Raw genomic sequence first — 15984 nt, 5'->3', positions numbered from 1 at the left:
GAAGTAGTTCATGTGAAAACAAAGCTGCAGGAAGTCGGATCCAGAGGGAGATTCCTTTCCAGTGGTTTCATGGGAGACCCTTCATCTTCTATGCCTGATGTTCAGAGATGCCATAGGCACAGTCAGATCTCAGTGAAGCTCAGCAGCATCCTAGCCTGGTGCCCTGGAGAGAATCCACAAACACAGAAAGTGTGCTTCTGAAGGACCCAGAAGGCAAAGGAATGAACACGAGTATTTCCCTGTGGCATATCTACTGCCTAATCTGAATTCTGTGACTTGGCTTTGTACAGCATCACTTGGTGACTTCCTGACACTCTGTGACATCTCTTCGTATGAAAAGCTCCTGTGTTGTCATTTTTACCACGTCTGCAGCATGAATGAAGTTTATAGGACAGTCACCATTTGTTCTGCAAAGAGAACATAAATCACATTATCTTATAATTTCTAGGAAAACATATCTGTTTCCTGCGTTCAGTTTCAAAACAGCAGTGGCAGCCCTTGTTATCCCATACATGGAAAGCACAGTTTGCATATATTGATTTCTTTTTTTAAGATGCTTATTTTCAGATTGCTATCAAGTCCTCTCCAAAGACATTTCTTTCCACTCTGGAACTGTCAGCAGCAGAAGCTCCTTTTGCTTGGGCTCTTCAGAATCTCTACAGTCATTGGTGCAGTGTTGGCCCTCATGAAGAGGTACCTTATTGCAGGTTGTTTTGTTTTTACCAAAAGAGTATCTCCGGTGCGTAGTGACAGGGAACCGCTGTTTGCCTAGCTGTTCATGCACACATGGCTTGTGGATCATTTATCCTTGTGACTGATATCAGCTATGCAGTTCTTCTCTTCACTGGGTTTCTGCCATGCAAATCTGCAAGAGCGTACCATTTTTCTCTCCTCAGACAAATTTTAAGTACGGATGGAGAAAGCACAACGATATTCATCAAGTGGGATGTCACTCATATTTTGAAGGGATATTTTTGCTCACCAAGAAGGCTTGGAAGTCAGGGTGATAGCTTTTTCTTTATTAGGGGGTTTCTGTTCCACTGCTGGACATTACATCCAAGGGTCTGAGGATGAACAGACATCTTGGATATACTTTATTTACATATATATAAAGAATAGTTAGGGTTGGAAAGGACCTTAAGATCATCAAGTTCCAACCCCCCTGCCATGGGCAGGGACACCTCACACTAAACCATGTCACCCAAGGCCTCATCCAACCTGGCCTTGAACACCGCCAAGGATGGAGCATTCACAACCTCCCTGGGCAACACATTCCAGTGCCTCACCACCCTCTCAGTAAAGAATTTCTTCCTTATATCCAATCTAAACTTCCCCTATTTAAGTTTGAGCCCGTTACCCCTTGTCCTGTCACTACAGTCCCTGATGAACAGTCCCTCCCCAGCATCCTTGTAGGCCCCCTTCAGATACTCGAAGGCTGCTATGAGGTCTCCACGCAGCCTTCTCTTCTCGAGGCTGAACAGACCCAACTTTCTCAGCCTGTCTCCATACAGGAGGTGCTCCAGTCCCCTGATCATCCTCGTGGCCCTCCTCTGGACTTGTTCCATCAGTTCCATCTCCTTTTTATGTTGAGGACACCAGAACTGCACACAATGCTCCAAGTGAGGTCTCACGAGAGCAGAGTAGAGGGGCAGGATCACCTCCTTCGACCTGCTGGTCACGCTCCTTTTGATGCAGCCCAGGATACGGTTGGCTTTCTGGGCTGCGAGCGCTCGCTGCCGGCTCATGGGAGACAAAATCTCGCCCCACTTCAGTAAGAGGGCGGTCAGCTTGTGGAATGGGTGCATTGATCCCTAGGCAGACTTTTTAAAACTTGCATCCCCATGGATTTCAAAGCAGAATGCCAAGATGGAGCACCCAGCTTTGTTTTGACTTAGGTGACTCTTGTTAACTTTTAAAGGAATATGTCTCCTCCTGGTTGGTAAGATAGACACCCTGGAAGCATTATGCAGACTTCTGCAAAATACTGCACTGGAGTGCATGGTGCCTTTGCAGGCACTCTTTTCAGTGCTTAAGTGTCTCTACTGCTGGTTTGGACTTTGCTCTGGGGTGTACGCATGGACAGGAACTCAAAAGCAAAGCAGCGAGTGTGTTGGTAAACAAAATTTACTAAGAGTTGCAAAATAAAAACCATGTCAAAATTGCAGAGTTTATAGTCTTACTGGCAAATCGGTAGGTTGAAAAGCTAGCACACGTTTTTAATTCTGAGTGCTGAGTAGAAAGGAAGTGGTATAGTCCCAAGTGCTGTAAAAGTACATACCCGTGCTTGACTGCAACATGTTTGTTAACAGCGCATCTCAGGTAAGTTTCAATAGGAAAGATTCTACTGAAGATTACTGGTCATATGTGGTGCCTGTGTTAACAGTAAACCAAATTTTTCAAGTTCCCTTTTGATGGCATTACTAAATATGCAGAGAAGTAGTGTTGGATATTTCTTTTGCAGTTCCTCAGTGCTTGCGTGTCTTGTAGTTGATTTTGATGTGCCCTTCAACATACGTGTTTTTGATGGACACCGTAAAAGTTAGAAATTTGTTCTTCCCAAATGAGAATAACTCATGCAGGGTAGGAAAAACCTACTTCTTTCTATATATTCTTTTCAGTAGAGAAGCTGGACTTGATTCCAGAAGAGTTTGAGGATCCCTTCTCCCCAAACTGCTATTCTTACAATGGTAATAAGCGACTCAGCCACAGGTCCCTCCATCTCTTCCTCTGCATGCTTTGGACATTGAGCACAACACTCTCCAACCTTCCAGCCCTCCTCTGTCAGCTTCCCCAAGAACATACTACGAGAGGGATTTTACAGAATGCAGGTGGAACAGCTCTTAAAGACCTACCAGACAGTGCATAAAAAGTCTACATTGGTCATGGAATAGAGGATGGAGGAGATTGCAGAAACATGTGCAAGGAGGTTCCCTTGCCTTTGCCACTCAACTGTGTGCCTCTCTCAGGACATCACAGTCTCCGTTGCATTGTCTCCAAGTCTGAAAGCGGAAGTTTTGCTGGTAGTTTGCTTTCCTTCTCCAGTTCTAAATTGAGATTTCTGGCCATGGACTCACGTCTGCACCTGCAGGGATGTTTATGAGTTCTCAGCTTCTTGCTCTAGCCTGTTGTTACCCTAAGCTGACGTGTCTGCTCTTTGAAGAGTGACTTGCTTCCTTCTCTCCTATTGCTCTGTCAATAACGCAGTATAGCTGTAGTTATTTTCTGTGAATTGCTCAACCAGCAATATAGCTGTAGTTATTTTCTGTGAATCAGTTACTTACTAGAGCAAAAGAGGTAATCCTTTTCTAATGCTCTGGTTTCTTACAGACTTCATTTAGTTTTTCTTGAGACTATGCCAGGGCTGTCTGCCTTGGCAAAGAAACAAAAAATACAGGAGAAAGGTTGCAACTTTTACCTTAATGTGCCTGGTTTGTGCTATGGCAGACTTAAAATATGATATAATCATGGCTTAGGCCTTTTCAGAATGTTTTCAGATGAGTATAAAAAACTCACTTGAGTGTAGGGGACAGGTTGGAGCTGTTATTGGGGATGGGGACAAACACCCACAAAAAAAATCGCCACAAACCAAAACAACAGCTGTGGGTGTTTTCCATGACTTTGGACTTTCAGCAAGACCAGTGACAGTTAAATAACACTTTTTTTTCGGTTACGGGGCTGTTGCTGTTGTCAGCTCTCCAAACATTGTGTATCCCACATTAGATGAGACCTAAGCAACGGATTTTCAAATGTAGGTGAAATCCGAATTACTTTGCTCTGCTCATTCAGGCTCCAAGCCTTAGATGAAAGATTCTGATTTGCATTATAACATGGCCATTGTGCTTAAGTCTGACAATCAGGCAGTGTGTGTCATGAGGTTGGTCCCAGAGTTCAATCAGTTCCAAATCTGGAAAACACAATAACTGCACAAAAAAACAATAGAGCTCTTAGTGCTTTTTGAAAGAGCTAGATTCTGTTCTGTGCTAGAAATTATTCATTCAGAAGCTTTCTCATTGAACCGCATTTCCAGCTTCTGGATATTTCTGAAAGGAAAGAGATGCAATGAAGCCTTCTAGTAATGGAGCCTTGAAAGCCTCTGTGTTACAGCAGAGTACGCTCACAACCAGGGACCTTACTGTATAGACAGAAGAGAGACAAGATAGTAGTGAAATTGCTCTTTTTCTAGTGATGAGAGTACATGTGGCAGCCACCTGGTCATCTCACCCAGCTGCAGTATTTCAGGATGTGTTGTCCTGCCCCCCTTGGTTTTTATTTTCAGCTAAGGGAATATTTTGGAAACCTACCATCCCAAGATGACGGGGGGAATAGAATTGATGTGAAATGTCTTCAGAGATGGTCTCCAAACTGCTGCTTGTCCTGGTCAGATTAATCCTAAATGTAAAAACTTCAAGGTAAGAAGTAGTACAGATTTAGGTATAATGGAGTGCCAGATTTTAACCTGTATGTAAATTACACTGTTTTCTCTCTCTCTTTCGCTGTTTGAAGAGGCATTTTTTCCCTCTTACCCATCTAAATTAACTGTTGTTCCTTTTTGCTGCAGCTATTCATAGTCTGAAGTTGAGTCGCAACCATGTGGACTGGCACAGTGTGGATGAAGTGTATCTTTACAGTGATGCAACAACATCTAAAATTGCAAGAAGTGTTACACAAAAGCTGGGGATTTCCAAAGGTAATGTTTTTCAGAGTTTGTAAAGAAGACTGTAAATACTGGTATTTTAAATTTGTTACTGGAGCACTAGAGGGAGATTTCAGGTTTGAAGTTTTAATATATCACTTAGCCCACTTTGGCCATTGCATTTTTTACAGTAGAGTATATTAGGGTCCTTAGGTTGTTGTACATAATTGTAACTAGATGTGAATCAGCTATGACTTATTTTTATTACATATTTTATTATTATTTTGGATGCAGCAGTTAGCACTGCATAATAAATATATGGAAATATTACAGTGGCAGAGTCTAGCAGCTACAATGTAAGAATTACAGATTCGTTTGCAACCTTAACTTTACAGCCTGTGTACTTGCATAACACAATGCATTCCTTAAATACATGATCATACCATCCCCTCACCACCTCTTGCATTTTTTTCCATTCATTAAACAGACATATGAACTTAGAGGAGGGGGTGAAGCATTTAGACAGAAATTGTTTCAAGTAGGGGTCCAGGCTCATTTAAGCTCAAAACTACCAGTCATAAATCCAGCAAGGCTGAAATGGTTGGAAGAGAGGATGTTCTCTCTCAAGCAAAAGTTAGATTATTGCCAACCTTGAAAACTGGAACTTGTTCTCTCAGTTGTGGTGCTCCTGTGCACTGCTGGACAACTACAAAAACAAGAACATACACTTGTTCCTTGGTCTCTGAAGAAACAAGATCAGGTAATAGGTTTGCCTTTAATCTGCATGCCTCTGTCCTGTAATTAATGCCCTCTTACCCCACAGGGCTCTTGGGTGGATAATTAATTGTTTGCCAAAGCTTAATATAATTCAGTGCTTCAGTTCCAAAAGTAATCTGTGTCCAGAACACAATTTAGATATTGTGTAATAAATAATAAGTAAGATCTGACCTAAACGATTTGAGGGGGAAAATATCAAATAAAAGCCCACTTGATGAACAAATCCTGTCCTGTGTAAAAACTGCCCTTAGCATTTCTGTAGTGTTTTCTTCCTTTTTAAAACCAAAAGAAGTTGGTTCCAATTTTTGTGGAGGGGAATGACGCTGCCTTCTTCTATGTAACTGTCTGAAGCGGTTGCTGGCCTCTTGTGCAGGTTATGCAAGGCTGTGATCCTCTATATGGGTCTGTCACTAGAGGGGGATGAAGACACACTGTGCCAGTGGGTTTCTCAAGCCATTGGTGTAATAGTGAGAGAAAATTCCTGTTTGCCCTGGGTAATTGATTTTTGGTTTGGCCACTGGTCTGGAGAATGAGTGGGGAAATTTGAGGTTGGATCAGCTTGAAATAAAACATAGCTTTTCCCCATAAAAATGAAAAATTGTAAAGCTTTTCAACCAGCTCTCTTAAGTGGGTCAGAGAGAATGACAGTGTTTACCAGGTTTTTGGGCAGATCATTTCCATGATTCCCTCCATGCTGTGGGAGTAAGGTGGAGATACAAGGAAGTTTAATGGTTGAGACACAAAGAAGAAGGGTATGGTGTTGTAAAAGTGGATGGACAGCTATTTTCTAAAAAGTGTTTTTTGAGAATACTTCTGGAATTAGTTACCTTTACAGTGGAAATGGCCTAGTAATACACTGACTGATACAATTAATATCATCTAGTTGCAGATATTTATAAATACATGCTATTCCTTTATGTATAAATTTGTTTTCAAAATACTTTAATGTGTTGGTCTGAGAAAAGTCAAGCTTCTGTCAACTTCATAGAATGTAACTGATCTAGGATAATGTTTTTTCTACAGCTTTAAGTAGTGGGACAAGGCTACATAGAGGCTATGTAGAAGAAGCTACATTAGAAGACAAGCCACCACAAATTAGTCACATTGTGTTTGTTGTGCATGGTATTGGGCAGAAAATGGACCAAGGAAGGATCATCAAAAATACAGCTATGTGAGTGCTTTGTAGTATTTGCAATACCCATCTAGCCTGGTTATAAGGCTGACATTAACAAATGACAGCAGACCCTTTGGTTTAAGCTGTATCTTTTCCTGTTTCCTTCTGCTCCTCTTCCCCTGAGTCTTTATATTGTGGGTACACTACTTTCTATGTGAATTTGGATGAATGGACTTAGTTAGAGTAGCTGCAAGCAAGAAGAGCAAAGATATATTCTGTTTTTATGACCAACACTTGCAACTTTACAAGGGCATGTAATGACAGGGCAAGGGGGAATGTCTTTAAAGTGACAGAGGGAAGATTTACATTAGGTATTAGGAAGAAGTTCTTCCTTGTGAGGGTGCTGAGGCACTGGTGCAGGTTGCCCAGAGAAGCTGTGGCTGCCCCATCCCTGGTAGTGTTCAAGGCCAGGTTGGATGGGGCTTGGAGCAATCTGGTCTAGTGGAAGGTGTCCCTGCTCATGGCATGGGGTTGGAACTGGATGGTCTTGAAGGTCCCTTCCAACCCAAATCATTCTATATTTCGAGATTCTGTGTCTTGCAGGGGACTGGCCTGTGAATTTCAAGCACCACTGACTTTGCAGACAGAGCAGGGAGTGATTTTTCATTTGATCAAAATCAAGGGGAATCTCCGTTGTTCTGGCTAGTTGTCAGAATAGTGGGCAAGAGAAGTGTATACTGGCAGGAAAAGGGAAACAGGGAGCTAGTGGGAATGTTGGCTGTCAAATGGACAGTTACTTCATGCAGTTGGAAGCTATTGCTGAGACTGTTCATGGAGTTCTGTGTATAGATACTAGTTGAAAACTAAAGTGTGATTGAAGGCTTACTGGATCTTCTTACTGAATGTGTATTTTGAAGACTAGTTTGCAAATGGCTTGTGATTTGACATCTGAGGTAATTCCAAAGGCCAATTAGGAACTAGATCATGTTAAGGTCCTTTCCAACCCTAATATTCTATGGATGGGGAGAGAAACTCCTGAGCTACTGAGACTGCTGTACCTGAAAAGATTTTTGAATATTAGACAAAGTTGTAAAGTCATGATGAGTAAAGTCATGATGACAGTGTTAATTACAGATCTGTATTGTGCAGATGGTTTAGTATGTGTTTCCCAAATAGTTCTATGTTCCATGCAAATTGACAGGAATAGTGACATACGAGTGACTGCTGTGAACATGCGTGTAGAACTGGGATTGATGATTTCGTGGTAAGAGCTTTGTGAACCTCCCTTTAAATCCAGAATGGCAATGTATGTCAGTGCTAATGTGTCATCGCTGTTGTGTGTACCATCATGTCAGCAGGCTCTTGTGTTCTTTCAGCTCATTCTTCCGCTCTAGTGTCCTCTGGTGTGGTAGAGCATAACTCTTGATTTCACTGCTGTGTCATTTGTCATCTCAAAGCAACGACCTGCTACTCCTCACTCCCCTTGTTCTGACACTTACCTGCTCTTTTATTTGTGTTGTTTAAGAGCAAGCAATCAAACCAAAGAGAAGAGGATCCACAGCCCTTGATAAAAAGCTGGTTAGTCACCAAAATAAATGTAAAAACTTTAATTTAATTTTTTTTAGGATGCAATTACTTTGGAAAGGCAGAGACCCTAAGTATAAGCTGCTGGTTTAACAGCAAAAAGAAATAAAACTCCCATCTTGGAACCATTAAGGTTTTCTATTTTTTCTTTTTCCCTACCTCATTTTCTGTTGAACATACACACAGGGGTTGTATGGGTGGTCTAACTTCAGCTCAGGACACAGTGCATAGGTGTTCATGCCGTAAGAAGTCCTGCTTTAATTGGCAGCCCATTATGTGAAATCTTTTATCTACAAAGCAAGCAAGAATATTTGTGCTTCAGTAGATCTTGCTCATATTCTCAGGAAATATCAGGCAGTATTGCATAGCCGTTTTAAATGCTAATTGTTGGTATAAATTGTGTATTCTTGTACAAAATCTGCAAATTAAAAAATGTTGGGGTTTGTGTTTGGGTTGGATTTTTATTTCCTTTTAATAGCTTTAAACTTACCAGTAAGAAACATCCCATATGTTGTAGGAAGAGATTTTAGAAGAAATGGCTGCCAAGCCAGCACAATGGCAGCTCTCACAAGCCGTTCTAGCACTTTCTCTTAGTACCTTCATCCATGATATATGTGTGTATTTTTTTTTTTAATTTTCTCTTTTTTTCTCTTTTTTTTTTTTTCTCTTCTTTTGCGTTAGGGAGTCAGGAAGTCAGATGTTGCCTTTTGAAAAATCATAAGACCGATAAGGACAAATATTTTTTGACTGCTCATGTGTTAAAGCAGCAGCTAAAGTTTTCAGTGTTTTTTTTCCTTTAAATGCACATTCTTAGTTTGAAACATGTAGTTGCAGCCATGCTAAATCTGTTAAGCTATATGTCTGCCCATCAGTGTCACCCTCAGAGCTCATCTTTGCCTTGGGCTGCATGCAGCTGTGAAGGACATGGCTGTCACTTGTGATGTACAGTTATAATGTGTCCTGGTGTGGGAATCTTGTGGTAGGTGTGTTCCTTAGAAATTGCGTTTAATTTAGGCCCCAGGACATTTGGCAGGGGACATTCCCTGCAGAGAACCACCAGTCCTCTCAGTGGATGCTGAGACATAGATTTATATGACACTTTTCATCCAAGGCTTTTAAACTGCAGTGTGTTATAATTTAGTTGAAAGCAAGCAAACTTTTACCTAAGAAACATGTCCTGAAAGCAGGTAGTAGCGAGGTGGGGATCGGTCTCTTCACTTAAGTAATAAGTGACCGGACAAGAGGATATGGCCTGAAGTTGTGCCAGGAATGGTTTAGGCTAGATATTAGGAAAAATGTCTTCACCAAAAGAGTTGTCACGCATTGGAACAGGCTGCCATGGGAAGTGTCTTTAAGTGATTTAAAATTATATGTGCTAATTAAGTAATGGAGTTCAATCTAATCGTTAATGTGGCTAGATGCTATGGTTGCAGCGTGTCCTGTAAGTACATAAATGGAAAAGAAGCATTTTATCGATGCTTGAATGAACAGGTCTTTGGTAGATGTGACATAATTTTGTTTTTCCACAGTGTAGTTAAGCACATTTATTATCTAAATGTAGACCAGCAGCTGGTACAACAAGCTGCTCCTGTCAATGCTGATACTAACTGCAGAACTTGTCTGGGAAGAGACAGTACCTCCTCCAGACTGGAACAGTGATTCAGTCAACCTAACGTGAACAGAATAATGTGCTGTGAGCTCCTTCAGTAGCATAGGGGTGATTATTTAAGGATGAAAATAGCATATTCTGTATTTCTGTGTAATACAAACTAAGATATTATGGCATAATATGCTTAATTGGAGAGGGGGGTTGTTTGCCATCAGGTGCAATATTCTGGCATTAGCAGATTTCAGATAAGGTACAATGTTAACTTAAAAAAAATAGTTTTGGGATATCCTTTTACTGTACGCACTTTAATATTGTTATTTGGAATATTTTTTCACTGAAACACAATGTCTGATTTTGTTGAACTTGTGCTTCTGGATTGAGGGGGTAGGGGTTGTCCTTATATATTTAAAATAGAATTTAGGAATGTTACTATCCATGTCTCAAATCTCCTTTAAAAAATCCTGTTGTTTTACCTGGCTTATGTAAAGATCAGACCCTCTAAATTTCATCAGCTCCTGTGATTGGAAAATTGAATGGAGTAGCTGCTCTGTGTATTTCTATAGAAGCTGTAATGTTGTGACGCTTCTTGGCTGCTCTTACCCTAAAATTGGCATCTGTCTGCCTCTGTCCAAATTTTCTGTTTTGATTCAAAAATTGTATTTGCCTGTGCTGCTGCTTGTAGCACAGAATTTGCTGTGTGCGAAAGCAATGTCATTTTGGCATTCCATAATCACCAGTTCCATTTTTATTGCAAGTCCCATTAGAAAGCATTTTAATTATGGATTATCATTATAATAATTACCTCAAAATAGCTATTTTGGTAAATTTCCAGTGGTGTACAAGCCCTTACAGAGTGCAGAGCCTCTCAGAGGCTTTTCAGTGCATTAAATAATGCACTGCTGGAATCAAGATTCTCTGTAAATTTTTTCCTATGATTTTTAGCCTTTCAGATACTTTGTAGCTTTGCCTATTTTCCATCTAAATGCTTGCATTGGGTTAAATACATATTACATCCTTGCTTTCCATTCTTAAGTGCTGGTAATATTTCTGAAATTAAGTATGCAAATGGTAAAAATTGTCTTACAGGTTTCAACTTGAGCTTGCTGTGCAAGCTAAATGAAAAGTTCAGCCCAAGAGGTAAAAGGTGATAGTTAGGTCATTAAATGCTTTCATAAGAGCTTGTTTTGTCTAGATTTATTAATTATCTAACACATGACTGCACACTGGAGGGAAGCTGTAACAGCCTGTTTAGAACTTAGATGTATCTACAGATCTGTTCTTGTTCCCATCCTTCCGCCAGCCCTCATTTCTGCCCAGTGCTGCCCTTTTACTGCCCACACCAGCACAATTGTCTGTATGGTCCCATTGTAAACTGAATCACTGCAGTTTGTCTGAAAAACTGGAACCCCATCTGGAAGATGCAGGTGAGTGGTGAGGAGGCAGGGGATGACAGCAGTGACAGGGAATGCCTGATCTGCTTTACGGCAAAGCCAGCATCTCCGTGAAGTGCAAGCTTGCCTGCCGTTTGGAAAGCAGCGCTGAGGAGAGATGCACTCACACTTGGAGCACCTGGATTTCCACAGGGTTCTTGTAATCAGCTAACCAAGCAGCTTGAGTTCTTCTGATCCTGCTGAGTCCAGTTCTTGAAAACAAAGTGCGAATCACCATCATGCTTACTTTGTTTGCATCCTAGAATTTCCATCTTTCTTCCGAAATAAAATGAGTCTGCATATATCATAGAGCAGCAATCTTAATGTGTCTGGTCTGAGAGCAGATGAATCCTTGAAGAACAGTGGCAGAAGATGACTTGTGTCTTGCAGTTGCTCTTTGAAATCCACCTTGAGTAAGACTTGACTTAGCATTTCTTCAATGCAGCTAAGCTTTTGGAAACAGCTCCCTTTGATTTTCTCTGGCTTGAGCAGATCTCAATTTTTGTTACTCATGTCTGCTACTCTCACTTTGACTTACTAAATTTAGCTCAAGTCAGCCCTGAATTTCCTCAATAGCTCCTGGTATTATTTCCTCAAAGAGGCAGTGAGTGCTGCCCTCCATATGAGGGAACTCCAGAGTAGTGAAAGCAGTTGAGGACTGCTTTAGAGCATAACTTATCAGTTTTGTGAGCAAATCCAGGAATGGATCTACTCAGTTTTGCAGGCAGTAGTGAGAGCTGAGTTTTTCCTGTGCGGACATCCCGTTGCCCTATCTCTTAACTTCAGAGTAAGAAGTTGGCTGGTTTAACGCTTTTAAAATTAAAGACCATTCCCTTTTGCTATGGATTGTCTGACTGAAGAGTCTGTAAAGGTGACTTGGAAATAAAACGGGTCACGGTTTTGCGCCTTCAGGCATTTTGCTTTCTTACTAGCTATCAAGGTCATTTTATAACATTTGTGAACCAGCTGAATCTAGCTTGGTTTGTAGCTCCCCAGTTTTTAACATAATATTTGTGATCACTACACAAGTGTAAAATTAGTAGCGTAAGATTAAAAAACTCCAAAGCAATAATCCTAAATACGTTAACTTATCTCCAGAATATATTTCCTTAAGCAAGGATGTATACCTGTGAAAATAGGGTTTATTATTTATTATTTTAATCAGAAAAAGACAGACAAGCACATTTTATTTATGGTGAGTCTCAAAGCATCTATTTTCAGGCCATTGATTCTTTCATGGAAAATAGGAATATGTCAAAATGCTTTCTAAGGTATGTGTCACATCTGTGCCTCAGTTATTTTTTTTTTTCCTTAGAAAAATCATAAATTGTAGCTGTTGCCATGTGTATAGATTTAAGTAATTGTTGCTTTGGGGTCAGTATTTCAACGTCCATTTGTATTGGAAAGGAGAAGAATTCTCTGCCTGTTCAGATGAGGATTTATTACTTCAGTTGGTAGTAAGAACGAACTTGCAATCTGATAAAATAACTCAAAATATTTAAAAGCCAGAAGAAGGAAAACAAAAAACCAAAACCAAACAAAAACCAACAACTACAACACCTTTATAGCAGAACAGATAAGCGTAATTATAGCTTATATATAGCACGTATGTATGCTGAGGTTTTGATGTTAGCATAGACACACTGCTTGGCAATTATACTAGGTTTCATTAGAATTTATAATATTGAACTGTTGATCAGAATCAGTGGGAGCTGTTGTATAGTGCCATTTGCTGTAAATGAGATGTGTTGCACTGGGAGTTGTTCTGGTGCATTTCAATGCCTCCATGATTCTTGTGATCAGGACATTGCTGCTGTAAAATAACAGAAGATAATCATACCTCTGACAGTATTTGGCTAGTAGCACTGAACTGGATTGCCTCAGGAAGTTTAATGAAAAGCATAGCAGTTAAATGTTTTAGGAACTATATAGTTCATAATTAGCAAAACCTTCAGTCAGTAATTTGTCTTCTTAAGGTCAGCATGCAATGCAGTGTATCATAGTGGAGGAGCATGCTCAAAACATTGAGAAATGCAATTGTTGCATATTTGATTTGACATCAGTGAGGTGGCAGTTAATAAAAATTTGACGAAACAGAGCTTTTGTGCACTTCTAACAGAATGCATTTTGCAAGGCGTAAAGGAACATGCAGAGTTGGGTTTTGGTTTTGTGTACTTTTGGATGCTTGTCCATAATCATGCATAGAATTATAGAGTCATCTACGTTGGAAAAGACCTTTAACAGCAAGCCCAATCTTTTCTGCCAATGGCAGAAGGGTTGGAACTTAGATGATCTTGAAGGTCCCTTCCAACCCAAACCATTCTGTGATTCTAAGTTTGGGACCTGCTGGAGGCTGGACCATGTCTGGATACTCTCGGCTGACGTGAATGGGAACCCTGCAGATCCAAGTGCATTTCACAAAATTTTGGATAAGGAAAGAGAGCTTGGCACTGCTTTTAGGAGGGGAGACTTGAAGCTTTTTCCGAAAGCTCTGGCAGAATTGCTAGGCTGCACTGTTTTTTCCAAACTCTTATATCTCACTTTAGAAAGGAAACTTCTAGTTAAAAAAAATCCTGTGTCAGATTGCCTGTTAATAGGTTTGGTAATACCTGGATCCTTTAGAACAGGAAGAAAACCTGTAGCTATTTGAAGATGGGGATGTCAGTAGCTCTAGTAGGTATTTGTAAAGTTTACAGCTGCTAATGATGTGTAAATAGTTTGGATGTTCTTTCCCACTCTTTTAGGACTGGGTTATTTACTAGTTCCTTCACTTGAAGTAATTGTTGCTGTGTGGAAGTCTATGCTTTATTCATATAACCTTTCTATGCTTTTAGTGCTTTTAAGCCTAAAAGCTTTAGAATTGGATTTTGGATTGCTGCTTGCCTGGTTTCCTTCTAAACTTAACTGTTTCTGAATTCATCTAGCTAGCCACCATACTCCTTCATGCAGAGAAAGTTAAGGTGTCTTGGCAATACCAATGAACTGTTCCAAAGAATATTCATTTAGCTTTTAGGTCCCTACATTTCCCTGTGCTAGTAACCATATGATTTTGTTCAGACGGGCATGTTTCTCTTTTGTTTTGGTTACTCAGAGACTCTAGGAATGTTAATGTATTTGCTGAATTTTTATCTTCTTGATAATCTAGAAAATTCCTTGTGGCTGAAGTTCAGCTCTCACACAAGCGTCCTGAGAGGCATGTTGTGTGGGGTGATAGTGCAGAGGGTTGCTTTGTGCTTTGCAAGGCTAGGTCAGTTCCGGCCTTAAATCAACTCTGCTTCAAGCAGATCCTCTTGCTGAAATATTCCCCCTACCTCCCCACCATCATGGGAAGGACATTTTGCCGTCTCTTTAAACTACAGACTAGGAGATTAGGAGTGCAATCAAACCAGGCTTTAAAAATAAAGATGCTGATCATTTGCATTTCTTGGCTGTTTGGTCAGGCCATAGGTAATGGCTTTGGAAGAAAGGATGTTCCCTCTTCCCCCTCATTCTTCCCCCTCTTTTTTTTTTTCCCTTCTTAGAAAGTAGGTTTCAGTTATGGAAAAGTATGTCTTGACTACCAGCTTCAAAAATTTGGTACACTGTTGAGCTGCTTTTTTAGTATCATAGTGGGCCTTTCCTGGGGAAAAAAAACCCATGACAGAGTAGAAGTATTCATTAGCTTTGTAGAAGATGTTTTTGCAAGGCATTGGCTTTCATACTCTTTCCTCAGTGAAGTGTGTTCCTCCTGCTGTGCAGCTGATAAGGCTGAAGTAAAAACGTAGAAGGCATTTTGCCCAAAGCCACCATCTTTCTGCAGAACTTGGGAGCTCCTTGTGATGGCTGAAATTCATTTCTATGCTTGTTCCATCAGACGTATCTGCCTTCAGCTCTTCTATGCAGTCTAAATCTTGCTAGCGACCCGTGTCCAAACAGGGCGTCAGCTACCCTGGTAGAATTAAGAACAAGTTTGATCAATACTTGTAACTTTTTATCTGTATTTTCACCTCCAGTGGAACCTCATGGGGGAGATTTGGGCAGGTCCTGACTTCATCTTGCAGCTGTCTGCTCTGTACTCTTGACTTAGTTTTAAAGGGGCCTGAAACTCAGAACAAGAGCTTGGCGGAGTTGTTTATATAGGGGTGCTGTGTTGATGCAGAAAGTGCTCATCAAATGGAGCAGCTTTAGTGATTCCTGCCTCATGTACTGCTAGTGATTTAGGTTAAACTGTCTCATTTCTACTGAAGGAGAGCAGAGAAATATTAATATATTCAAGGAAGGTATCTCAGCTATGGGGTTAAGCTTACTAAACTATATTTGGACTGATGGAAGTACAGATGGGAGATTAATGTCATCATGCTTTTGGTTGTAGCAATCATTAAAAGGGGTTTGCTTTGAAAATGGGAAAAGAAATATTGAAACTCTGGGCTTTGCCTCAAATAAAAATCCCTCTGCTGCCTGGAATTGGGAGCCAGCTCCTCAAAACCCAGCACTGTGGCCCGTTGGTCAGAGTTAGTTTGTTATGCTCATCTTCAAAAATGCTAATACCATTGGGAGTCAAGACTCATGTAAAGGAAAAAAGGGAAAATATAACACTTTCACAGTTTGGTTGCTTAATGATTTTGATAGAATGTACAGATATTTTCCTATCTTGTATAATTTCATGCTGGGTTTAATTCTTTACTGATGGGTCGTGCACACAACGAGTAAAGTAGTTTGGTTTTTTTAATATGCCATTATTCTCCTTTTCCTCCAAACAGAGAGGGACAGATATACTTTGGGGATTAGGTATTTTAAGTTTCTCACATCCCTTGAGAGAGGTGCATCAATGTTCATGCTCAGATACACTTTAAAAGTT

The 15984-nt window shown here is 40.4% G+C and overlaps 1 protein-coding gene across 1 annotated transcript in view; it reads left to right on the top strand.

Annotated features, from left to right (window-relative positions):
• Positions 1 to 15984, top strand: part of DDHD1 (DDHD domain containing 1) — a gene marked incomplete at its 5' end in the record, with an annotated part of 73867 nt that overhangs the window by 25755 nt on the left and 32128 nt on the right. Inside the window, 2 exons of the mRNA XM_080618260.1 lie at positions 4559 to 4687; positions 6434 to 6581. Coding sequence (XP_080474386.1) covers positions 4559 to 4687; positions 6434 to 6581 — 277 coding nt within the window. The remainder of the gene's footprint in view (positions 1 to 4558; positions 4688 to 6433; positions 6582 to 15984) is intronic.

This window comes from Psittacula echo (assembly GCF_963264785.1).
Source record: "Psittacula echo genome assembly, chromosome: 5".
NCBI lineage: Eukaryota > Metazoa > Chordata > Aves > Psittaciformes > Psittacidae > Psittacula > Psittacula echo.
This window is presented reverse-complemented; position numbering and strand designations above follow the sequence as displayed.